Source organism: Dama dama, chromosome 11, assembly GCF_033118175.1.
Source record: "Dama dama isolate Ldn47 chromosome 11, ASM3311817v1, whole genome shotgun sequence".
NCBI lineage: Eukaryota > Metazoa > Chordata > Mammalia > Artiodactyla > Cervidae > Dama > Dama dama.
Window position 1 is genome coordinate 66765656 of NC_083691.1, and position 27177 is coordinate 66792832.

General features: G+C 39.6%; 1 protein-coding gene across 1 annotated transcript in view; it reads right to left on the reverse strand.

The window, feature by feature from the left end:
* EML6 (EMAP like 6) overlaps positions 1-27177 on the reverse strand; it is a 274839-nt gene that overhangs the window by 152859 nt on the left and 94803 nt on the right. The window contains exons 2-4 of the mRNA XM_061155430.1: positions 20299-20458; positions 16540-16638; positions 4087-4155 (exon numbers count right to left, since the gene is read on the reverse strand). Coding sequence (XP_061011413.1) covers positions 4087-4155; positions 16540-16638; positions 20299-20458 — 328 coding nt within the window. The remainder of the gene's footprint in view (positions 1-4086; positions 4156-16539; positions 16639-20298; positions 20459-27177) is intronic.

Sequence of the window (27177 nt, forward strand, 5' to 3'; positions counted from 1 at the left end):
CACTGCTACTGTTTTTTCAAGCATTTGTTTCAGGTAATTGTAATCTGCCTGTTTGCTAAACACTGGGGATTGCAAAATGAGAAAGGATTTTATTGAGCTGGCCAAAAAGTTGTTTGCTGAAATAAAGGCACTGCTTTGCTTCAACAAAAATCAGCTCTCTGCACAAGGATTATAAAGTATTTATGAAGCCCTAAGGACATGTGACAGCTTTGAATAGTAGAACCTGTACACTCAACTTTTTGTCCCCTGCTTTTTCATTACTTTTTATTTTGGAAGAAATTTTATATTATTGTAAAATAATTTTAAAATACAGGGAAAATTTAAAAACCATCGATTCACTACTCAAAGATAACTGTTTAATATTTTGGGAGAGCCTTTCAATTTATTTCCTACACGAAAAAATATTTTTAAAGTAAAAATATCAAAGCCTCAAATTTACCCCACTCAGAGGTTGACTGTTCATAGATCTTAAATATGCCATTAAATAACATTAAGCAATCCTCTAAAACATGACTTATAATGATTGCACAGTATTTCTTCATATGCATATACCAAATTTTATTTAACTACCTGGAGGCAGAGGGTTTCAAGTCTTTAGTTTTATTTGCTATTGATAAGTTATTTAGTAATGGACCAGTGCTTGGTTCACACTCCTAAGAATTTCCTTGGGTTAAATTACAGGATATAAAATTATTTGCAGTCCTTACTTTGGCAGTACACATAGTAAAATTGGGATGAAACTGTTTCGAAGGGTGTCAACATTTCTAAGGCAATTGACAGGCATTGCCAAATTTCTAGACTGAAAGACCATATTCATTTACGCTTCCATCAGCAAGGTTTGAGAGGGTTCATTCCCCAAATCTTTCTTGATACCAAATCATCTTTATTAAAAACACTGCTATTTTAAAGTGTCTATTACTTAGTTATAGATGAGATTTACAAGTGTCTATTAGCAGACAATCAATAAAAACAAATACTTTTGACATTCTTTGTCCATTCTGTAGATTTGCTAGAGGTCTTTACATTTCAAGAACAAGTCAACATTCTACGCTGTTGCTTATACTCTTCTAGTTTGTGATCTGCCTGTTTGTTTCTTGAGGGTAGCAGGAAGGTAAACAGAATGTTTTAATATTTATATAGTTGAACCTATCATTGTTCTTTGATAGAAGAAACTTTTACCCATTAGGGTATGGAGAAGCCATTCTGGCTTATACCTGATTTGGCCTGAACTTTATGTGAACTAGAACAGCTTGACTTGTGGCCTATCAAACATACGCTGTACATCTGCTTTAACCATTAAAGAATGCATTATCCAGAGGTAAAGAATGTCTTTTTTGAAGGTAGGAACAAATGCCTCCCTTCCATGATGCCCATGCTACTACTCCTATGAAGACAAGGTTCCCTTCCCAGATTCCAAGGTCATGCTGTCTCTGTGTATGCACTAATCTGAAATTATGAATAGTGAAGTGACAGTGTTAGTTGCTCAGCTGTGTCCGGCTCTTTGCATCCCCATGGATTGTAGCCTGCGTCTCCTCTGTTCATGGAATTCTCCAGGTAAGAATGCTGGAGTGGGTAGCCATTCCCTTCTCCAGAGGATCTTCCCCACCCAGGGATCAAACACAGTCTCCTCCGTTGCAGGCAGATTCTTTACCCTCCGAGCCACCAAGAAAGCCCACATCTCTGTTGAAACCTTGAAGGAAAATACCTGTCATGTTTGATGTATGTATGTTCTTTGTTTCAACAAAATATAAAAGTGTGTTGAAAACTATGTTTCTTCAGAATGCTTTCTTCCTTGGTGGAGCCTGCACTCCTGGGCTAGTCCTCAGCTTAGCTAGAATAAAACTCCCTTCCATTTCTTACTATGTATTGTTTATTGGTTATTTTTGTCAAATACCTTTATGGTTTCTTTATTTACTTTTACATTTAAAACTACCTTTCTCCAACTGGAAAGAAATTAAATATTTACTTATACATTCCTCTAGTTATTTTAGAGTTTTTTAAACATTTAACTCTTTAATTCACAAATAGTTTATTGCAGTATATGCTATGAAGCAATGACATACAACAAGAATAACAAACTGTTCTAGTGCCCATTTGTCAGAGATAGTATTATACCCTAAATTGTCATTCATATTAAGGTCTATTTCTCAATTTAGTTTCTTTTTTGTTGGTGTTTATCTATCTTCACCACAGCCTTATTTTAATATTTGAAACTTCATAGTAGGCTTTAGTAAATAGTAGTGCATATTCTTTTTTTTTAAATTTATTTTTTAATTGAAGGATAGTTGCTTTACACAATTTTGTTGTTTTCCATCAAGCATCAACATGAATCAGCCATAGGTATACATATATCCCCCTCCCTCTTGAACCTCTCATGTTACTTTTCATTACTCTTTTTTTATCCCGAAGTTGTGGCTATTCTCACTCTTCATTCTCATAGATGAACTTATTCATGCTAAGTTGCTTTAGTCATGTCTGACTCTTTGTGACCCTATGGACTGTAGCCCACCAGGCTCCTCTGTCCATGGAATTCTTTAGGCAAGAATACTAGAGTGGGTTGCTATGCCCTTCTCCAGGGGATTGTCCCAATCCAGGGATCAAACTTGGGTCTCTTACCTCTACCTGCATTGGCAGGTTTCTCTGCCACTAGTGCCACCTGGAAAGCCTATAGATAGATTAACTTAGAATAACTTAAAGGGAAATATCAGATAATAATAAAGTTTATAAAGATTTTAATTGAACTTGTATTAAATATACATTAACTTAGAGATAAATAATGCATTTATAATTTTTATACTTCATGTCCAAAATTAAAGTTCTCTTTCCCCATTTGCAGAAGTCTTCTTTTTTTTTTTTTTTTTGCAGAAGTCTTCTTTTACATCCCTCTGTAAAGTTTTATGCACGTGAAAGTGCAAGGGCAAGTCACTCAGTTGTGTCTGACTCTTTGTGACCCCAAGGACTGTATAGTCCATGGAATTCTCCAGGCCAGAATACTGGAGTGGGTAGCCTATCCCTTCTCCAGAGAATCTTCCCGACCCAGGGTCTCCTGCATTGCAGGAGGATTCTTTACCAACTGAGCTACGAGGGAAGCCTGTAAAGTTTTATAATAGTCTTTAAATTAAATCTTTCATATTTCTTGTTATATTTACTTCTGAGCATTTTATCATGTGTCTCTTTCAGCATTAAGTAGGAATAATGGAAAGGATCATGAAAAACTAGACTAAAAGAAGAACAAAAGAACTGGGAAACAGGAGGCGCTGGCTGGAGGAATAATACAGACACCTACTCTGATTGTACAGAAATGCAAGATTTTTATATCAGCAGAGATCAACATATGCTCTATTCAGCATGTAACCTACCTTTATAGTCTTTTATTTATGGACTTTATTTTCTATTATCTACAAACTCATAGTCAGAAGATCCCAGAACATATCCCTGGGTCCAGGGAAATTTTTGCTATGTCAGAGCAAAGACTGTTGATGGTGTTAATCGTGCTACCTGTGTAACAAAATAAAGAAGCAAATAGACAGAGGCAGGTCCTGGGCCACTAGCAGTATTACAGGCTGTGTAGTCCACAGGAAAATGGAGGCATTTAAAAGCCAGTGGCCCATGGAGGTTTGTGCTATGTCTCTCTTTCTTTCTATACCCAACATAACATGGCACCTTTCTTCTAAGAGAACATAGCAACATGTCAAAAAAGTTTTGACATGTTGCTATGTTTTGACATGCAATATGTATAAACATTCATAATGTAAAAACTTAATTCACAAACTTAAAATCAGAACTGTTTTAAAACATGCAATTCTGAAAGTATTGAGTCTTCTTTATAATATGTAATTGATATAAAGTTTCCTTTTTAGCTACCAGCTGGGCATTTTGCTTGATTGTTGTTACACAGCATTTCTGAAACAGAGGCCCATCAGCTGAAGTAAGCAGGCTTCAGGATCAGAGATGCAGGTAAGAAGCCTCTAAATTTAAGGGGGGAAATGTAAAGTTGAGTAGTTTCTCAATACCAAATTATACACATAGATATCTAAAATTATTTTCATATGAGGTACCCAAATTTCTTTTCAATAACTGCTTTACCTTTATATGTTTCACTCCACAGCTAACCACTCTGTTTGGCTGATATGGATCCCAGGAAATATCAAAAATCTGTTTAAAAAAGACAGAAAGTTTCACATTCATGAGTTTGTCTTCTTTAAGATACTGTCCAATTGCCAAGATTCTACCCTCACACTCAGAACACAAGGTCATCCACACAAATGAAGGATTTGGCTCTGGAGATGAGTCAGGAATTGCTAATACACATTTTATCATTTTGTGTCTATTTACCTTAGACCTGAATGGAGAAGAAATAATTAACCATAAACACTGAGAACAAACTAGTGTTACATTTTTAACTTTACCAGGGTAAACAAACCGATGATTTAGGATCATTCATCAAAATTTTTGGTTCTCTACAATGTTTAACACTTTTGAGATAGAGTTACAATAAAAACAAAGAGAATGGCAATTGTTTAAAGTGCATATTACCCCAGGCCCATGTCAGAGATTCTGATTTAGTGGATTGGAAATTGGGTGGATTTAGTTGGATCACCACATTCCACTAATTTAGCAGAAATTTAGTGGGTCAAGCACATGCATTTAAAAACACAGCCCAGAAGACGCTGATGTAGGTGGTCCATGGATCACATTCTATGAAGCTCTAACAGAAAGAAGGACCAATCGTCAGAGGCAGAGACTAACCAAAGAAAGAGGCTGTTACCACATAGGAAGGAGCTATTGCTCCAATCATCAGACAAAGGAGGAGAACCTTTGGTTAGGTAGAAAGAAACAATTATGAACCACAAAAAGAGCACTGAAGCCTGAAGCTCTCTGAGCTCAGGCAAGTCTTAGCATCTCTAAACTTAACCTCATCTTCTCAAAAATGAATGAGTCACCTCAGTTCTGCTGTGAGGTCAATTAAGATAATGTAATGTATGTATGATCATTTTGAAGACTACAAAGCACTGATTATATAAATTAGTGCTAGCTGTTAAGTACTTTAGCCACTAAAATAATCTTGAAAAATCACCTGCCTATAATCAACCAATAATAATTCACACTGACAACAGTAATAAAGAACAAAACTATGTGATACAAATTATGGCGCCTGGGAGAACAGTGTTCCAAAAATGGTATTTCATTAAAACATTCTGGGTCCTTAAAGAGTTCTCACTAGATAGCACTGTACTTTTTACAGTCTACTCCTAACTGGAAAGTGTACAGTACATTAACAAAACAATAGCAAAATCATTTATTGATGCAGCCTGACTCAACTACTTTATAATATACAATGGGATCATAAGACAGCAGGAACAGTAATATCCAAAATGCAAGGGATGAGCAAGAGACAAGGCGGCAGAGGAGAAGGACTTGAACTAAACTCCTCTCATGAAAACACCAAAATCACACCTAACTGCTGAACAATCATTTATGAAAAAGACTCAAATTACCTACCCCCCAAAAGTCTACACCCAAAGACAGAAGAAGCCATAACAAGATGGTAGAAGGGGCATGTTCACAATATAATCAAATCACATACCTGCTGGGTGGGAGACCAACAAGCTGGAAAATAATTATTGGATTGGCCAAAGAGTTCATTTGGGTTTTCTGTAATACGTAATGGAAAAACTCAATTAAATTTTTTGACCAATCTAATATATCAGAGGTTCTCCCACAGGAGTGAGTTCTGAACCCCATGTCAGGCACCCCAGCCTGGGTAGTCTGGCGTCAGGAGAGGGAGCCCTGAGAGCATTTGGCTTTGAAGGTCAGTGGGGCTTGAGTGCAGGAGCGCCACAGAACTGGGGAAAAGAGAGACTCCACTCCTGGAGACTGCACACAAGGTTTCGTGTGCACGGGGACCCAGGGCAAAGCAGTGACTCCATAGGAGCTTGGGCAGATCTACCAGTGGGTAGACCCTTCAAGGAAGGGTCTCCTCAGGAGGCAGGGGGGTTGGTGGTGGCTCACTGTGGGAGCAAGGACACTGGTGGTGGAGATCCCCGAGAATATTCACTGGCATGAGATCTCCTGGAAGTGGCTATTTTGGTTGCCATTTTGGCACCAAGACCTGCCCCACCCAACAGCCTGCAGGTTCCAGGGCCAGGATGCCTCAGGCCAAACCACCAACAGTGCGGGGGAAACAGCCCCGCCTACTAGCAGACAGTCTATCTAAAGCCATCCTGAGCCAATAGCAGCCTATAAACACACCCCTTGACATGTTCTGCCCGCCAGAGAGACAAGACCCAGCTCTACTCACAAGGGTGCGAGCACTAGTGCCTCCTACCAGAAAGCCTGCAGACACCAGAATGAAGAGGAACTACAGTCCTGCAGCCTAAGAAACAGACACTGCATACACAGAAAGTCAGACAAAATGAGATGGCAGAGAAATATGTTCCAGATGAAAAAACAAGATAAAACCCCAAAAGAATAGTTAAGTTAAGACAGGCAATCTACCTGAAAAAGTACGCAGAGTAATGATAGTAAAGACAACCTAAGATCTCAGGGGAAAAAAATATGGAAGCACAGGCTAAGAGGATACAAGAAATATTTAATAAAGACTAGCTTTAAAGATCAGAGATGAATGATACAACAATTGAAGTGAAAAATGCCTAGGAAGAATCAATAATAGAATAAATGAGGCAGAAGAATAAATGAGATGAAAGACAGACTGGTGGAAATCAATGCTGCAGAAAAGAATAAAGAAAAAAGAATGAAGAGAAATGAGGACAGTCTCAGAGATTTCTGGGAGAACATTAAATGCACCAAATTCACATTACAGGGGTCCCAGAAGAAGAGAGACAGAACCTGAGAATACATTTGTAGAGATAAGAGCAAAAAACTTCCCTGATATGGGGAAAGAAACACTCATTCAAGTCCAGGGAGTTCAGAGAGTCCCATACAGGATAAACCCAAGGAGGAACACATTGAGACACATAGTAATCAAATTGACAAAATTTAAAGAAAAAGAGTAAAAGCAAGAAGCAACATACATATGAAATCCCCATAAGGTTTACCAGCTGATTTTTCAGCAGAAACTGCAGAAGGGAGTGGCACAATATAATTTAAAGAGACGAAAGGGAAAAACCTACAACTAAGAATATTCTACCCAGCAAGGCTCTCATTCAGATTCAAAGGAGATATCAAAAGCTTTACAGAGAAGCAAAAGCTAACAGAATTCAGCACCACCAAACCAGTTCTACAACAAGTGCTAAAGGAAGTTCTCCAGTTGAAAAAGAAAAGGCCACAGGTAGAAACATGAAGATTATAAATGGGAAAGCTCACTGGTAAAGGTAAACACAAAGTAAAAATAGGAAATTTTCTACACACAAATCTGGTATCAAATCAGCAATCATGACAAGAGAAGAACACACATGCAGGATTTGGAAAAGGATTTGAAACAGAGAGACTACTAACTTAAAACAATCGTGTGTACGTGTGTGTGTGTTTATATATGTGTGTGTGTGTATATATATATATATATACACACATACACAGACTGCTATATTAAAATCTCATGGGAACTGAAAATCAAAAATACACAATAGATAACACACACAAATAAAAAGCAATCCAAACACAATACTAAAGATAGTCATCAAATCACAAGAGAACAAAAAAGGTAGGGAAGAAAAAAGACATACAAAAACAAATCCAAAACACTTAAAAAGATGGCTCCAACCAAAAGATACAGACAGGCTGAATGGATACAAAAACAAGACATATATATATATATGTGCTGTCTACAAAAGACCCACTTCAGATCTAGGGACACATACAGACTGAAAGTGGGGGGATGAAGAAAGGCATTTCGCACAAATGGAAAGCAAAAGAAAGCTGGAGTAGTAATAGTCATATCAGACAAAATAGACTTAAAAATAAGGACAGTTACAAGAGACAAAGAAGGACACTGCATAATGACAAAGGGATCAATCTAAGAACAAGATATAAACATTATCTAAGAACAAGATATAAACATTATAAATATATTAATACATGTTCCCAATATAGGAGCACCCCAATATAACGGGCAAACACTAACAGCCATAAAAGGAGAAATTGACAGTAACACAATAATAGTGGGGAACTTTAACACCCAGTTACATCAATATACAGATTATCCAGACAAAATCAATAAGGAAACACAGTTCTTAAATGACACATTAGACCAGATGAACTAATTATAAATCAATAACAAGAAAAAACTCATAAAAAACACAAACATGTGGAGGTTAAACAATGTTACCAAACAACGAAAAGATCACTGAAGAAATCAAAGGGGAAATTTTAAAAATACCTAGAGACAAATACCAAAGAAAATATAACAACCCAAAAATTATGGGACACAGCCAAAGCAGTTCTAAGAAGGAAATGTATAGCAAGGTAGTCTTACCACTGAGCTACCTGGGAAGCCCTCAGTGGTTTAAAAAAAAAAAAAAAATGCACCTGTGATGCAGAAGACAGGAGTTCAATCCCTGGGTCAGGAAGATCCCCTAGAGAAGGAAATAGCAACCCACTCCATTATTCCTGCCTGGGAAATCTCATGGACAGAGAAGTCTGGTGGGCTATAGTCCATGGGGTCACAAAAGAGAGTCAGATATGACTTAGTGACTAAACAATAGCAACAATCTTACTTCAGGAAACAAGAAAAAATTCAAACAAACAACTTAATCTTATAGCGAAAGCAAATAGAGAAAGAAGCACAAACAAACCCAAAGTTAGGAGAAGAAAAGTAAACATAAAGATCAGAGAAAATAACTGAAATACAAAACTAAAAGCTGCTTCTTTGAAAACATAAACAAAATTCATAATCCTTTAGCCGGACTCCCATCCAAGTACTAAACCAGTCCCAACCCTGCTTAGCTTCCAAGACCAGGCGAGATCAGGCAAGTTCAGGATGATATGGCCATAGACTAGCCAGGCTCATCAAGAAAAAAGGGGAGAGGGCTCAAATCAATAAAATTAGAAATGAAAAAGGAGAAAGTTACAACTGACACCATAGAAACACAAGGGATCATAAGAAACTACTATAAGCAACTATATGCTGATAAAATGGACAGTCTGGAAGAAATGGACAAATTCTTAGAAAAGTAAGCCTTCCAAGACTGAACCAGGAAGAAATAAAAACTATGAACAGACAAATCACAAGTACTGGAATTGAAACTGTGATTTAAGAACTTCCAATAAACAAAGAGGGAGACAGAGGACTAGATGGTTGGATAGCATTACCAACTCAATATGAGTTTGAGCAAATTGCAGGAGATAGTGAAGGACAGGAAAGGCTGACATGCTGCAGTCCATGGAGTCGCAAAGAGTTGGACATGACTTAGTGATTAAAAAACAACAATAAACAAAAGTCCAGGAACATATGACTGCACAGGTGAATTCCAACAAACATTTAAAGAACTATCACCTATCCTTCCGAAATTCTTCCAAAAAACTGCAGAGGAAGAAATAATCCCAAACTCATTCTATGAGGCCAGAATCACTTTGATACAAAAACCAGATAAAGATATCACACAAAAAGAAAATTACAGCCCAGTATCACTGATAAATTCCAGAAAAACACCTACTTTTGCTTCACTGACTATGCTAAAGCCTTTGGCTGTGTGGATCACAACAAACTGGAAAATTCTTAAAGAGACAGGACTACCAGACCACCTTAACTGTCTCTTGAGAAACCGGTATGCAGGTCAAGGAGCAACACTTAGAATCAGATATGGAACAACACATTGGTCAAAGTTGGGAAAAGAGTACGACAAGGCTATATATTGTTACCTGTCTTATTTAACTTGTACGCAGAGTACATCATGTGAAATGCTAGGCTGGATGAATCATAAACTGGAATCAAGATTGTAGGGAAAGATATCAACAACTTTAGATATGCAGATGATACCACTCTAAGGGCAGAAAGTGAAGAGGAACTAAACAGACACTTGATGAGGGTGAAAGAGGAGAATGAAAAAGCTGGCTTAAAACTCAACATTCAAAAAATGAAGATCAGGGCATCCAGTCCCATGACTTCATGGCAAATGGAAGGGGGAAAAATGGAAGTAGTGACAGATTTTATTTTCTTGGGCTCCAAAAATCACCGTGGATGATGACCACAGCCATGAAATGAAAAAACACTTGCTTCTTGAAAGAAAGCTATGACAAAAGCTTGACAGCATATTAAAAAGTAGAGACATTACTTTGCCAACAAAGATCTATATAGTCAAAACTATGGTTTTTCCAGTAGTCATGTATGGATGTGAGAACTGGACCATAAAGAAGGCCGAGCACTAAAGAACTGATATTTTTCAAACTGTGCCAGAGAAAACTCTTTGAGAGTTACTTGGACAGCAAAGAAATCAAACCAATCAATCCTAAAGGAAATCAACTCTGAATATTCATTGGAAGGACTGATGCTGAAGCTCCAATACTTTGGCCACCTGATGTGAAGAGCCAACTCACTGGAAAAGACCCTGATGCTGGGAAAGATTGAAGGCAAAGGAGGGAAGCAACAGAGGATGAGATGGTTGGATGGCATCATAGACTCAATGGACATGGGTGTGAGCAAACTCTGGGTGATAGTGAAGGATAAGGAAGCCTGGAGTGCTGCAATCCATGGGGTCACAAAGAGACACGACTGAGTGACTGAACAACAACAAATCACTGAAGAATACAGACGCAAAAATCCTCAACAAAATACTAGCAAATTCAATCCAACAATACATTAAAAGGATCATACACACCATGATCAAGTGGGATTTATCCCAGTATGCTAGGATTCTTCAACATCCACAAATCAGTGTGATACACCACATTAACAAACTGAAGATTAAAAACTATACAATCAACTCAATAGATGAAGAAAAAAAATTTTTGACAAAATTCAACACCCATTTATGATAAAAAAATAAAAATAAACTCTCCAGAAAGTAAGCACATGAGGGAACCTTCTTGAATACAATAAAGGTCCTATATGACAAACCTATTGCTAACATCATTCTCAATGGTTTAAAACTGAACACATTTCCTCCAACATCACGAATAAGACAAGAATGTCCACTCTCGCTAGTTTTATTCAACATAGTTTTGGAAGTCCTCACCATGGCACTCAAAGAAGGAAACTAAATAAAAGGAATCCAAATTGGAAAACAAAAAGTAAAACCACCACTGTTTGCAGATGACATGATACTGTATGTAGAAAACCTTAACCACTAGATCTCATTAATGAATTCAGTAAAGTTGCAGGATACAAAATTAATACATACAAATATTTTCCATTCCTATACACTAACAATGAAAGATCACAAGGAGAAGTTAAGGAAACAATCCTATTTACCATTCCATCAAAAAGAACAAAATAACTAGGAATAAACCTAGCTAATGGCAATCTACTCCAGTATTCTTGCCTGGAGAATCCCACGGACAGAACGGCTGGCGGGCTACAGTCTGTGGGGTCGCAAAGAGTCAGACATGGCTAAGTGACTAACACTAAGGAGGCAAAAGACTTGTACTCAAAAAACTGTAAGAAGGTGATGAAAGAAATCAAAGTTGATACAGACAGATGGAAAGATATAGCACATTCTTGTATTAGAATAATCAATATTGTTAAAATGACTATACTACCCATGGTAATCTACAGATTCAATGCAATTTCTATTAAATTACTGATGGCATTTTTCACAGAATTAGAACAAAAAGACCCAAGATGGACGGGTCATGGAGGAGAGTTCTGACAACGTGGTCCACTGGAGAAGGGAATGTCGAACCACTTCAATATTCTTGCCTTCAGAACCCTATGAACAGTATGAAAAGGCAAAAAGATATGACACTGAAAGATGAACTCCCCATGTTAGTAGGTGCCCAATATGCTACTGGAGAAGAAAAGAGAAATAGATCCAGAAAGAATGAAGACACTGAGCCAAGGTGAAAACAACGCCCAGTTGTGGAAATAAAGTCTGATGCTATAAAGAACAATTGCATAGGAACCTGGAATGTTAGGTCCATAAATCAAGGTAAATTGGAAGTGGTCAAACAGGAGATGGCAAGAGTGAACATCAACATTTTAGGAATCAGTGAAATAAAATGGAGCAGAATGGGCAAATTTAATTCAGATGACCATTATATCTACTACTGTGGACAAGAATCCCTTAGAAGAAATGGAGTAGCCTCACAGTCAACAAAAGAGTCTGAAATGCAGTACTTGGGTGCAATCTCAAAATGATCTCTGTGTGCTTTCAAGACAAACCATTCAATATCACAGTAATCCAAGACTATGCCCCAGTGACTAAAGCCAAAGAAGCTGAAGTTGAACGGTTCTGTGAAGACCTATAAGACCTTCTAGGACTAACACTGAAAAAAGATGTTCTTTTCATCATAGGTAACTGGAATACAGAAGGAGGAAGTTAAGAGATACCTGAAGTACCAGGCAAGTTTGGCCTTGGAGCACACAATGAAGCAGGGCAAAAGCTAACAGAGTTTTCCCAACAGAACACGATGGTCATAGCAAACACCCTCCTCCAACAACACAAGAGACGACTCTACACATGGACATCACCAGATGGTCAATGCTGAAATCAGACTGATTATATTCTTTGCAGCTGAAGATGGAGATGCTCTTCACAGTCAGCAAAAACAAGACCGGGAGCTGACTGTGGCTCAGATCATGAACTCCTTAGTGCCAAATTCAGACATAAATTGAAGAAAGTAGGGAAAACCACTAGACCATTCAGGCATGACCTAAATCAAATCCCTTATGATTATATAGTGGAAGTGACAAATAGATTCAAGGGATTAGATCTGATAGACAGTGCCTGATGAACTATGGATGGAGGTTTGTAACACTGTACAGGAGGTGGTGGTCAAGACCACTCCCAAGAAAAAGAAATGCAGAAAGGCAGAATGGTTGTCTGAGGAGGCCTTACAAATAGTTGAGAAAAGAGAAGACAAAGGAGAAAAGGAAAGATATACCCATCTGAATGCATAGTTCCAACGAACAGCAAGAAAAGATAATACAACTTTCCTGAAAGACCCTGATGCTGGGAGGGGCAGGAGGCAGAAGGGACAGGAACAGGAGGCAGGAGGAGAAGGGGACGACAGAGGATGAGATGGCTGGATGGCATCACCGACTCGACGGGCATGAGTTTGAGTAAACTTCGGGAGTTGGTGATGGACAGGAAGGCCTGGTGTGCTGTGCTTCATGGGGTCGCAGAGTCGGACATGACTGAGTGACTGAACAGAACTGAACTGAACTGAAATGATCAACGCAAGGAAATAGAGGAAAACAGTAGAATGGGAAAGACTAGAGATCTCTTCAAGAAAATCAGAGATACCAAGGGAACATTTCATGCAAAGATGGGCACAATAAAGAACAAAAATGCTATGGACCTATCAGAAGCAGAAGATATTAAGAAGAGGTGGCAAGAATACACAGAAGAACTATACAAAAAAGATCTTCATGACCCAGATTAACACAATGGTGTGATCACTCGCCTAGAGTCAGACATCCTGGAGGGCCTTAGGAAGCATTACTATGAACAAAACTACTGGAGGTGATGGAATTCAAGCTGAGCTATGAAGGATGATGCTGTTAAAGTGCTGCACTCAATATCTCAGCAAATTTGGAAAACTCAGCAGTGGCCACAGGACTGGTAAAGGTCAGTTGTCATTCAAATCCCAAAGAAAGGCAATCCCAAAGAATGTTCAAACTACTGCACAATTGCACTCATCTCACATGCTAGCAAAGTAACACTCAAAATTCCAAGCTAGGCTTCAACAGTATGTGAACCAAGAACTTCCAGATATTCAAGCTGGATTTAGAAAAGACACTGGAACCAGAGATCCAACTGCCAATATACACTGGATCATAGAAAAAGCTAGAGAATTCCAGAAAAATATCTACTTCTGCTTCATTGACTACACTAAAGCCTTTGACTGTATGGATCACAACAAACTATGGAAAATTCTTAAAGAGATGGGAATACCAGACCACCTTACCTGCCTCCTGAGATACCTGTATGCAGGTCAAGAAGAAACAGTTATAACCAGATATGGAACAACAGACTGGTTCAAAATTGGGAAAGTAGTACATCAGGGCTGTATATTGTTACCCTTCTTATTTAACTTATATGCAGAATACATCATGTGATATGTCGGGATGGATGAAGCACAAGCTGGAATCAAGATTGCAGGGAGAAATATCAATAACCTCAGATATGCAGATGACACCACCTTTATGGCAGAAAACAAAGAGAAACTAAAGAGCCTCTTGATGAAAGTGAAAGAGGAGAGTGAAAAAGCTGGCTTAAAACTCAACATTCAAAAAACTAAGATCATGGCATCTGGTCCCATCACTTCACAGCAAAAAACATGGGAAACAATGGAAATGGTGAAAGACTTTATCTTCTTGGGTTCTAAAATCACTGCAGGTGGTGAATGCAACCATGAAATTAAAATACGCTTGTTCCTTGGAAGAAAAGCTATGACCAACCTAGACAGCATATTAAAAAGCAGAGACATTACTTGGCTGACAGAAGTCCATCTAGTCAAAGCTATGATTTTTTCCAGTAGTCATGTATGGATGTGAGAGTTGGACCATAAGGAAAGCTGAGTGCCAAAGAATTGATGCTTTTGAACTGTGGTGTTGGAGAAGACTCTTGAGAATCTCTTGGACTGCAAGGAGATCAAACCAGTCAATCCTAAAGGAAATCAGTCCTGAATATTCACTGGAAGGACTGATGCTGAAGCTGAAGATCCAATACTTTGGCCACCTGATGCAAAGAGCAGACTCATTAGAAAAGACCCTGATGCTGGGAAAGATTGAAGGCAGGAGAAGGGGATGACAGAGGATGAGATAGTTGGATGGCAGTACCAACTCAATGGGCATGAGTTTGAGCAAGCTCAAACTTCCCTGGTGATGGACAAGGAAGCCTGGCATGCTGTAGTCCCGGGGGTCGCAAAGAGTCTGACAGGACTGAGGGACTGAACTGAGAGCAAAAGGAATTTTTAACGTGTGTGTGTTAGTCACTCAGATGTGTCTGACTCTTCGCAACCCTGTGGACTCTAGCCCACCAGGCTCCTCTGTCCATGGGATTCTCCAGGCAAGAATACTGGAGTGGGTTGCCATTTCCTTCTCCAGGGGACCTTCCCAATCCAGGGGTCAAACCTGGTTCTCCTGCATGGCAGGCTGAGTCTTTACCAGCTGAGTCACCACTTCTGTCCATTTAATGTGTGCATTCTGTGTACTGAGTCACTTCAGTCATGTCCAACTCTTTGCAACCTAAGGACTGTAGCCCATCAGGCTCCTCTTTCCATGGGATTCTCCAGGCAAGAATACTGGAGTGGGTTGCCATTCCTTTCTCTCCAGGGGATCCTCCCAAACCAGGATCGAACCTGGGTCTCCTGCATTGCAGGCAGATTCTTTACCATCTGAGCTATCAGGGAAGCTCATAATTTTGGGGTGCCCTTAAAAGGACAATTCTCCCTAGATGAGTATACCATTCTTATAAAGAAATCTTTTAGCGTTCACATCAAGCAAGAGGCGGTGAATTTAATATTTAATTAGGGCCTCATTTTTCATGGAATTATATTTTGCAGGGGCTTCTCAGGCAATCCTAGTGGTAAAGAACCTGCCTGCCAATGCAGCTAGATGTAAGAGATGTGGGTTCAACACCTGGGTTGGGAAGATCTGTCTGGAGGAAGGCATGGCAACCCACTCCAGTATTCTTGTCTGGAGAATCCCATGGACAGAGGAGCCTGGTGAGCTATGGTCCATAGAGTTGCAAAGAGTTGGACACACTGAGGTGATTTAGCACACATGCATATTTTGCAGAAATACAGAACTAGGAATCAACGTAAGATAGTCACACAGAGTCATTTTCTAAAATTAGAAAATCAAGATGATAAAGTAGTGAAATTATTTTAATTATTCCAGACAACTAGAGAAATAGATTTCCAACTAGCTAATGTACATGCCTGCTTCCTATCCCATCTTTCCAGCTATGACTACATAGAATTATCATCTGTGATCACAATGACTTCAACATGAATGGTAAGGAGACCACAGTTAAATTCCAGGTTCTCAAATATAACAATCACACAGTTGTCATCACATTCATTTGAAATTCAAACATATATACTGGTAAACATATGTCTGTTAATATTACTTTCTAACAACTATTTCCATTTCTAGCTGAATACATCGAAATGGTACATATAGTTTCAAATTCAATTCTACTTTTATTTTACAAAGCTAAGTGTCAGTATCAAAAATTTATTTTACCAACGAACGGCAGTAACAATTTAAAGTATCTGATCACCAGAAGCGATCATGCCAACATAGCTACTAATCATAAATTAATTTTCTTAAACAGTAAGTTTTTAAGTTGAATACGGAAGGAAAATCTACATGTGGCAAATTTACCTTAAAAACTATTACAACTTTGAGAGCTACATCACAGATCCCCCACAGTAATGAAACCTGCGTGGCTTGATCCAACAAGGTCTTCTTACCCGGTCAGAGTGGCCAGTGGCTGAGGCCAGAAGTTTTCCCTTTCTCCAGTCCCAAATGCAGACTGTGTTTTTGGCATCCAATCCCACAGAGGCTAAACGCTAAGAATAAGAACAAAAATTTAACTCCAGAAAAATGATGGAAAGATTTCCTATTATCCATGCTGTCTTTCAATGAATAGTTCTTATTGCCTACTGTGGGCCAGGTATTGAATTTTTTATGGGAAAAAAAAGATTTCTCAAAACTAAAGATATCAAAGTAGATATTTTTCTATTAGCATATAATAAAATTTCAGTGACCTAAAACCTGCAACTAATTTAACATAATAACAAACATAACAAACATGCAAAATCTCATGAAGTCTCTGATTCATCAGTGAAAATTATAGGAACAGAACTAGAAGGGCGGGCTTAAATTTTTTTTAATTGGTTTTCAGAGCCTAATATGGTTTTAAAAGTGTCTAGGATTCTTTAGCCGAAACCTTCACCAAACAGTTAAAATGAATGGGTCTGACAAACACAAGGAGGATAAATCCCATTAATATTATCTTCATTCTTAAGTTTCATAATTTCATAAACACTTGAAGTGACTAGAGAAGGATACATAAGTTTAGTAAAAGTAACCTGATACTTCATCTCCAAAACTAAATTCTTTGGATTCAGATCAGAAACTTGTCCTGGAAGGGAAAAGAAATCCAAAACCCATGTATATACAAAATCAATAGCACTGAAACACATATTAGTGACACCAAAACTGGAGTTTCTAGTAGAACAGCACTACTCGGAAAAAAAAAACAAAGAAACAAAAAAAAAAAAAAACAGCACTATGTAACAGAGAGAGGTCTGGGCTGGGAGTAAGCAGATTTGGCTTCTCTTTTGACTTCGTGATTAGCTAGACATGGACATTAGAAAGTTAACTGAACTCCTTAAATTTTTGTTTTTTCAACTGTAAAATGAGTGCAAAGTATTTTTTTCTGTCTACAAAATACTGTTGTATGGTCTGTTAAATAATGTGAAATAATGAAAAATCAAAGAGTTTTTAAGACAACACTACCCAAACAAAAGAGTATGTGAGCTTACGTATTTCACTGAGTATGCATGTATATGCATATTCAAGCAATGAGAGACAGCCATATATGGCTAAATGTATACATGTGTTGTTATGCAGGAATTATTAAGTTTTTTCCCTAAAGGTGACTTCCATTAGGAATATTTAGGATTAAAAAATATATAGCTGGAGGGTCTAAAATGGATTCTTAATGAAAGCAGGTCTTTGCTGTAATTTTCAATTGAGAGTTCCAGCAATAGAAATGATTCTAGTACATGGTTGCATTTTTATCTATACATGAAAATTTGGAGTGGGTGGATTCCATTCAGCTTATTTTTTCTTTTCTCTTTACTTAAATAGAAAAGTAGTTAACACAAAACATGGGCCCTAACGTAAAACCCACATAAGAAATGTGAAAAAGATTGAGAAAAAGCCAAAAGATATCTATTCTGTTCATTTGCAGTGACAGGCCCTATTGCTGCTCGAAAAGCATTTCTATTGCCTTTTGTTGCTCGTGAGGTGACAGGCCATTTGTCACTTTCTAAACATCACTCAATTTTAGTGAACTCTGTCCAGGGAAAAAGTAGATCTGAAGTCATAGGCATCAAGAAGCCATGAAATCCATCAGAGTAAACAAATAGGAGGGTGTTTTTCTCAACTGACAGTTATGCAAGTACCATGCAGTCCACCCCTACCTGTACCTTCAACATGGAACCTAAAAATAACAAGGATTCTAGCACAAAATAACATGAACAAAAAACTAGAAGTTACAGCTGGACCTCCCTTGGCTGCATTACATTTTCCCTGTGTGCTTCAGAACAAATTTTGATAAAGTGTGTTTGTTAGAAAAACAAAATCAGATTAGAGAATGTGCATGTGAGTTCACATCTAAGCAGTCATCTCCACTTGCATATGCATTCTGATACATTCAACCTAATCAGGAAGTCAGTAACTGCAAATCTGAATAAATGTCACTACTTAGCTATTTCTCTTAAGACCCGGATATAATGGAACTTACGCATTATCTTGATTCAATTATGAGACTACAGAGTAGTTAAATCAAAAACATACACCAAGGGGTCTACATGTATACTGAACTGAACGGAATGATCACTACTCTCTCAAAATAGCAAGAAACACAAAGTTTAAAAAATGACCCAAACCAGGTCAAGTCCTATAATCTACTGAACTGCCAGCAAACTCTCAGTTTGGTCAATTTTCTATGAGTAATTTCACAGGTCTTTCTACATTATGAGTGTTCAGTCATGTCTAACTCTTTGCAACCCCACAGACTGTGCCCACCAGGCTCCTCTGCCCATGGAATTTTCCAGGCAAGAATACTGGAGTGGGTTGTCCTTTCCTTCTCCAGGGGATCTTCCTGACCCAGGGATCAAACCCATGTCTCCTGCATTGCAGGTGGATTCTTTACCACCATGCCACCTGGGAAACCCAATATGAACTATAAGAGAAGTACCTCTGAAATTTACCAAAAAAAAAAAAAAAAAAAGACTGAAGGAATTAACTGGCATAAATACAAAGGGTGGAAGGGACAGAGGAAGGGTGTCTTAGGAACACGGAGAAGGCTAGAAGAAAAGGCACGGCTCTAGTGAGGAGGTGAATGCAGGGAGAGCCAGGAATGAGGTCTCTGTATTTCCAGTCCCTTCTCTGTAACATAGTTTTTAAATTGAGATATAACTGTTATCTATTAATACATGAATAAATCTTTTCTATCAAGTGTTGCTGAAGTCCAAGGAAAGAGAGTCACTTTGTTGGAAGGGGAGACTGGGAAGACTTCATGAAGACTTTATGAAGGGTCCTGGAAGAATGAATCACTCTAAAGGGCAAGGAGTGTCAGCAGGGCACTGAAGGTGGAGAGGGCAGCATAAGAAAGGGTCTGGAGGTGCCCAAGTGTCTGATCTCATAGAGGAATCTCACTGACGTGTCCAGCTTGACCGCAGGGGAACAGTGAAGACAAGGCCGGAAAAGCTGGTTAGCAGAGAATGCCCAGCCACAAGGTATGGACTTCAGTCAGGGGGTACTCCAAACTTTTCTTGTTTTTAAATAATATTCTGACACTTTTTCAGTTGGTGAAATGCATTAGCAAGAAATCGACTGTGTGGAGGAGACTAGTTAGGAGATTACTGGTGGCAGGGAGAATGGGAAGAAGAGAATGAATGTCAGAGTCACTGAAAAGAAACTAATAAATACACATGATCAGTGACTGCTTGAATCAGAGGCAGTGGATAGGGAGATGGAGTTAGAAGTCACCTCAAGGTTAAAGAGTCAAAGAGAATCTTGTCAGTGAATTATTAGGAGGTGATGCTATTTTCTGAAACAAGGGGAACCGAGGAGATGCTCAGGGCTGGAGGTCTGTGAAAAAGGTTTGGTCTAACCCTCGTTCCAAACAGGAAGTTAACAAAGGAAGACAAAGTACAATCATTGAGTCACTATGAACCCAATGAACATGAGTTCACTTTCTGGAGGTTTTTTAACCAAATGGTGAGATTGGGGGAACCAAAACTGGACCCTATCCAGAGGCGGGTGTCAGTGGCATGAGCGTAGAAAAGGACCAAACAGGTGAGGGTTCTAGGAGGCTGACAAGGGAAGACGGGGAGGGCTGATAGACTTTCAGAGCCTATAGGCTATGTTCATTATAATTCTAGGTGACTTGTGTGAGGTTGTTAAGGAAAAAGAAAATGGAAAAAGATACATACCTGTCCATCTGAGTCAAAAGTCAGGCAGGCGACTCCATGTGTGTGGACATCTTTAAGAATAGACACAGTTTGGACATTATAGGAATCCCATATACATATATATGGCTCCTTCCCAACTTGGCCAGTCGCAACGAGAGTTTTATCTGGATGTAAGGCAAGGCTGAAAAAGAAAAAGCCCTCTTTCACATTATCCTGTTGAGCAAAGCTAAAAAAAAAAAAATTGATTATCTTTTATCCACATTTCTAATTTTAATCTAAGAAGATAATCCCAAGACCCAAAGAAATTATTTAGCTGATTGGTCTAATAGAAATGTTTAACTTTGGTGAAGACAGGTTGAGCACAGTTTAGCTATCATTTCATCAGATTTTACCCACTTGCTAAGCTTGAAAATCAGACAACTGTTATAATTCTATGATTAGAAAACCTACGATAGTCTATAATTGCCTTATGTTATGATATTTACTTACTGGTTTTGAAAATATTACTCAGCTTTCAAGTTCTTTTGACTTTAAATTGAAAAAAAAATGCTGTTGCCAAGAGAAAGTGCACTTCACAGAATTAATTAAATCTGCTTGCAGAAGCTCTGGATACCATCCTTATTAGGATTTCAAAGCGTGGAGGGGGTATCAGAGTCAAGTGCTGTTTCTGTATCTGCTGCCATAGATTATGTATTTTAAATGAAAATCTCTATTTTACATAAATCACCGTGACACCAACAAAACTGCAAATTACTCTGCCTGTGGTTTGTATAGAATTTGTCTTATATTTGTAGTCCAATCAAAATAAAACTTTGTCAAATGCCAACTGGAAGTTCAAGGACTCTGTAGCAGTCAAGAAGGAGAAATGTAATCATTATTATGCCTGGATGAGAAATCAGTCTAATGTTTCAAATTCGTTGTGCAAAGAAGTTGTGCCTTTCTAAAAATATGTGTTGGTAATTAAAAAAAAAAGAGAGACCTATAAAAATAAACAAGCAGATGACTGTTTACACAATAAGCAAAAGTAGAATTATTTTTCTTTTCAGTTTCAACATCTGTCTACACAACTAACAGAAGTAGATTTTTTTCTCCCCTGTTCACCTTTCAGCTTGACTTTTATAAGAATATACGCTCTGAAACTGACACCTTGATTTGCACGTTGGCTGACCCTCACTACCTCTAGTTCCTTAGACATGCTCCTTGATCTCTTTTGTCCTTGGGTTCCTCATCTATAAAATGGAGATAATATATGAAAACAGATGACGCAATGAAAATAGAGCATTTAGCACAGAGTAACCATGCAATACAAGTTTCATTATCATCATTATTTGTGAAACTGGCAAGGGAAAGATATAACCAACATACATATGGCGCTCCTTTCAGAAACCATCTACTTTCTGATTCTTTCTCTGCTCCATGTGTAGCACACCCCCACCCCCACTTCTGCAGCCACCAAGCCCTATAGCCTGTTCTGGGGTCTCTCACCCCGCTGTGCTCATCTCGTGGGTCTCCCTGCAAACCTAGCACCAACTTTTGCACAGGACCTGGAGTGCTGCCTCCCCGTCCTCACTGTCGGCCCTCCCAGGCCCTTGGACCCTGGTGCTCGGGTGCAGCGGGTCTTCTCAGGAACTTCCAGTGCCCCCATCCCCAGGTCTTGGTCCCCTGACTGCCTCCTGAGCTGCCTTCCAATGCACCACTTGCCCTCTCCCTACGAGGCTGGATGCTCGACGAGTTTTGGTTTTCGTTTTTTCTTGTTAGGCAAAGAGGATAGAGTTGGAGCTGCTCTGAGGATGAGCTTTGTGGCTTGGCTGTGGTGTGGGGAGTGAGTGCGGGTCCAGACAGAGGGGCCGGAAGAGGGTGGGCTGGGAGCTCTGACCATCGGGGGCGTCTCAGAAAAATCAAGCAAGACGCTTCTGCAACCACCACCCTCCCCAGAAGCACCCAACCCCATCTCACGGTCTCACGCGATCTTGGGAGAGCTGCGGAGGCAGAGGCGTTGGGATGAGAAAAACCTGGGTGCTCCTAATGCCAGCGAGGACACTCCAATCAGAAAGGAGTCTGGATCTCACCTCCCATCAAGCAAATCTCAATCAGCCTCACCTATCCTCCCCTCCCCCAACCCTGACGCTGAGTCACAGTACAGGGCACTCCCCCTGGGGGCCTGGCCAGGCACTGGGGACCAGGCTCTGACCCAAAGGCTGTGCATGGCTGATGCTGCCTGAGTTCAGAATCTGGGAGTGAAACGCACACAGGCAGGCTGAAAGTTGATAACCTTTCAAGAGGAAGGACCCTGAAAGACGGGTCCAATCCCATCTTGGGCTCAGCAACCCTAATGCACCATCTCAGGGCACATCCTGGGAGCCTGTTGTTCCCCCTAGAAGGAGTGAGGTGTCTGGCATTCATCCTGGGAGACTGTGGCCACCTCTTCCTCAAGCCTTTCCCTGAAGGACCCCTCAGGGCACTGCTCTCCTTTCCCACCTGGCCCACCAGCTAGCATCCTGCAGTGGCGGAGCGGGCCTCTCCAGGCAGGGCCTTCATCAGGAACTGGGCTCCTCTTGTGAACTCTGTCAGGGAGCTCATGGGCCTGAGCCGGGCCTGGTCTGGGTGGGGGAGGGTGGGGTTTCCCAGGAAGACAAACGAGGTGCAGGTGACTTCGCAGCTTTAGTTGTGGTGGGAGTCAATGCAGGACCTGACCGAGGGGCAGAGAGAAGAGGATTGAAGGGGATGAAGAACACCTGGATGCCCCAAGTCTGAGTTGGCCATCTTAATGCTTGCTGGAAAATATCCCCAGGGATAGTTATGGCGAGTAACATAAAAATAAAACACAGGTTAGAGCATACCCTTTTCACAGTAGGTGACTCTTCAGTCAGTTCAGCCACTCAGTCATGTCTGACTTTTTGTGACCCCATGAACTACAGCACGCCAGGCCTCCCTGTCCATCACCAATTCCCGGAGCTTACTCAAACTCATGTCCATTGAGCTGGTGATGCCATCCAATCATCTCATCCTCTGTCATCCCCTTCTCCTCCCACCTTCAATCTTTCCCAGCATCAAGGTCTTTTCCAATGAGTCAGTTCTTCACATCAGGTGGCCAAAGTATTGGAGTTTCAGCTTTAGCATCAGTCCTTCCAATGAATATTCAGGACTGATTTCCTTTAGAATAGACTGGTTGGATCTCCTTGCAGTCCAAAGGACTCTCAAGAGTCTTCTCCAACACCACAGATCAAAAGCATCAGTTCTTCAGTGCTCAGCTTTCTTTGTGGTCCAACTCTTACATCCATCACTACTGGAAAAACCATAGCTTTGACTAGATGGACCTTTGTTGGCAAAGTAATATCTGCTTTTTAATATGCTGTCTAGGTTGGTCATAACTTTTCTTCCAAGAAGCAAGCGTCTTTTAATTTCATGGTTGCAGTCACCATCTGCAGTGAATTCTGGAGCCCCCCAAAAATAAAGTCTGTCACTGTTTCCACTGTCTCCCCATCTATTTGCCATGAAGTGATGGGACCAGATGCCATGATCTTAGTCTTCTGAATGTTGAGTTTTAAGCCAACTTTTTCACTCTCCTCTTTCACTTTCATAAAGAGGCTCTTTAGTTCTTCGCTTTCTGCCATAAAGGGTGGTGTCATCTGCATAGGTGACTCTTGGAGACTTTAAAACATTTTAAGATTGTAGAACACTTTATCATTCATCCATTCATTCAAGAAATCCTTATTTAAAAAACTATGAAATGTCAGGTGGTGCCATAGATAACATAAACAGAAAATAAACTGCCTTTCTTTCAAGAAGCCCATCTTAAAAGGAAGGACGGACAAGTAAACAGATAATGGGCTAGCCAGGGCAGCCTTGAAAGCCCTTTTATTTTATTTTCAGAGGGCATCACTGACAATTATTAGCAGGAAACATCAGTAGCTTCATAGTTTAAGAAGGTAACCCTAGTAGCAGTGAGGAAGAGTGGAAAGAACAGATGGGTAAGGTCTATTAGGAGAGGAAGCAGAGAGATCAGTTTGACACTAGGTTGAGAGTGAGGTGAGACAGGGGTAGATGGAATGGAGAGGATGAGTCAAGAGATGTTTAAAGGAAAGACAGAGAGAAAGGTTTAGGATGTTTGAGGCCAAGGAAAAGCTTGAACATGTCAAACCTGACAGTTTTTTGCTTAGGCAGTTGGCAGCATTACAGTTTGAAGCCTGCAAGCCTGGTCCTGGGAAAACATGGCCTTAATTCCACTTAGTCTCCAACAAAGAGACTCTCCAGGTTACACCACCCCTGAATTCCCCAGGGCTATGAAGAAGAGGATTTGACTAAGCTGTCTTTTTCAGGACAGCAGGGGCCATTTCCAAAACTCTACACAGTTCCAACATCATGGCGGAGTAAAGTAACAAGGCGCTTGCTGAAGAGGAAGTCACTGAGCCAACAGTCATGGCTGCCATGTTGCCTCCCCCTGCTGCTAACTGGCACAGGTTCCACGCCGGGGACTGGAAAATAAAGAGGGGTGAGCGTATTTCCCCTACATGCTCAGGCACTTTCAAGAGACACAAATGAAACTCACTTTTGCTGTGATTACAGCTTCTAATTAAAATGCTTGAGAGACTTGGTAGATTTAAGGGGTTCTAAAAAACCAACAGTAAAAAAAATTGCTATTCTAGGCAGTTGTTCTAACCATAATTTTGTGATTTCCTAACTTTTCTCATTCCTTGAATGAAGGAGGAAATGAAAATAACAACCTTCAACAAATCTTCAGAGAGGCCCTCAAAATAATTTATCAGTATGTTATCCAACTAGCAATGTGACCCAAAAACACCCCATTATGGACTTAAAATGTTTTTACTCTGGTTTTTATTATTCTTTTCATTCATCTTAAAGCACATAAATTTATCACATTTATTAAATTGTCCACGTTGGATTTTTTTTTTTTTTTTGCCAGAAGTTTTTTTTAACAGTTCTTTAAACCACCTCTTCCCAGCCCATGATAGCCCATTTATACAAGTTCCTGTTTACTGTTTGAATACATTAAGAAAATTACCCACTTCTTCTTTTATAAGCCAAGTCTCTGACCTGATTCTCTGGCTTGCAAGCAACACTGCAATGACTCATAGTGTTCCTATTTATCCACATCCACGGCAAGAAGAGGGCGAACAGACAACCAACTCTATTCACTTTGCCATTACTCCATTAGCTTCCCAGAAACCTCACTTCTTCCACCTTAGAAACAGAATGATAGCATCCGCGTATCTTTTAGAGCAGAGCCAAGTGGCATTTGTCTTGAATTTGTCATATAATTTCAACAGCACTTTTTAATCCTCCTAAGAGAGTGGGACGGGGAACCCAGCAAACCTTAATCAAAAGATTTTCAAGAATGTAATACATGTAAGGTATCAGTAATGGTGCAGTTACAGAAGCAATATTTTAATAAGCAGGTTTGAAGCTTACCATCAGGTATCTATTCACTTCTTCTCACATCTCTGCATTTAGGAATTCAAGAATTTCATGAAAAGTCATTTTGAGCAGGATTTGCTTTCATTTAACTCCAAACATGTTTGGAATTTTAGTTCAGAAGCATTTAAATGACATAGACAGATAGATATATTAATAGATATAGATGCAGATTCCAAATTGGCCCCCTACTGCCTACTTCAAAACTTCTCTTTGCTTCTTTTACAGAGATGCCCTAAGACTAAGAAGCTACCCTAAGTAATGCCTTTGGATCAACCAACAGATTAAAGAGGGTCAGTCTCCTTATCCTATTAAGGGGCCATGATGAAAACTATCCTGCCTCCTGAATTCCTTTTGACAAGATTTCATCAGAATCAGCCGACTGTTGTGCTATTCCATGAAGAAATTACAGAAGTGGAAAGCACCAGCATGACACAAAATATCTGGTTGACTCTGGGCTTTCCAGCACCTTCTTCACCATATCACAGGGCTGCAGTTCTTTCTGTGACTAGTAATACTGATGCTGTTTACTTACACTTTATGTCCATCCTCCATTTGAGGGCCCATAAATCCAAATCTCTGCTTTTCTAAGAAAACTGGCACACTACAAAATTTGTAGATTATTATTGCTACAACAGCAATGTCACAATGTTAAAACTTTCAGAATTGACTCCCTTTTGCTGAGGGTCTCAATGAGGTCTTATTCCACACCTACATAAAAAGGTTTGGTGTCCTTTCCTTGGTACTCAGTTTATTGTATACATGGCAACAAAAAAGGGATCAAACTTTTAAAAAACTGCTTTTCTCTGTGCATATATCAATCTAGTTCCATTGGGAAATCCCATTTTCTGTTGCCATGGCAATAGAAAGCTGCAGAGGACTTTCATCACCCTGTCTGGGAGAAGGAATTGATTGGTTTCTCCAGCATGCCGAGAGGGCAAAACCATGTCTTTTTGATGTCAGATAAAATGAGGAAGATTTCCCAATATGTTGTGTGAGGAGAAGATGAGAATTAATAGAGTCATGAAAAGAGGTAGCTTTAGGAGGTGAAACAAAAAACTCTCATCAACACTAATCAGTCTCAATTCCTGAAGGCAAAAAACTATATTTGAGTACTTATTCCAAGTGCAGCATTTTAAAAAATGTTCATGATTCAGACTTGACTTTTTTAAAGCCTTACTTCATTTTTGCCCAGGTTGCTTCAGGGATTTTCTCAGTAATAACTTTATATGTTAGTAGTGTTTCTTCCCCACAGTAGTCTCAGGAAAACATGAAAGCCTTCTCCCTCCTTTCCCTGAAAATAACCCTGAGAGAATTTTCCAGTGTTGATGGTAGAAGTGCATCAGAGTGATTAGGCTGAACTGTCTGAGGGCGGTGGGCGGGGGAGGGCGGCTACAGCTTTCTGAGCTGAAGAGGAAGTGACCCAACCTCAGTGGATGTTCATCTGTGAGAATGAAAAGGCAAAGG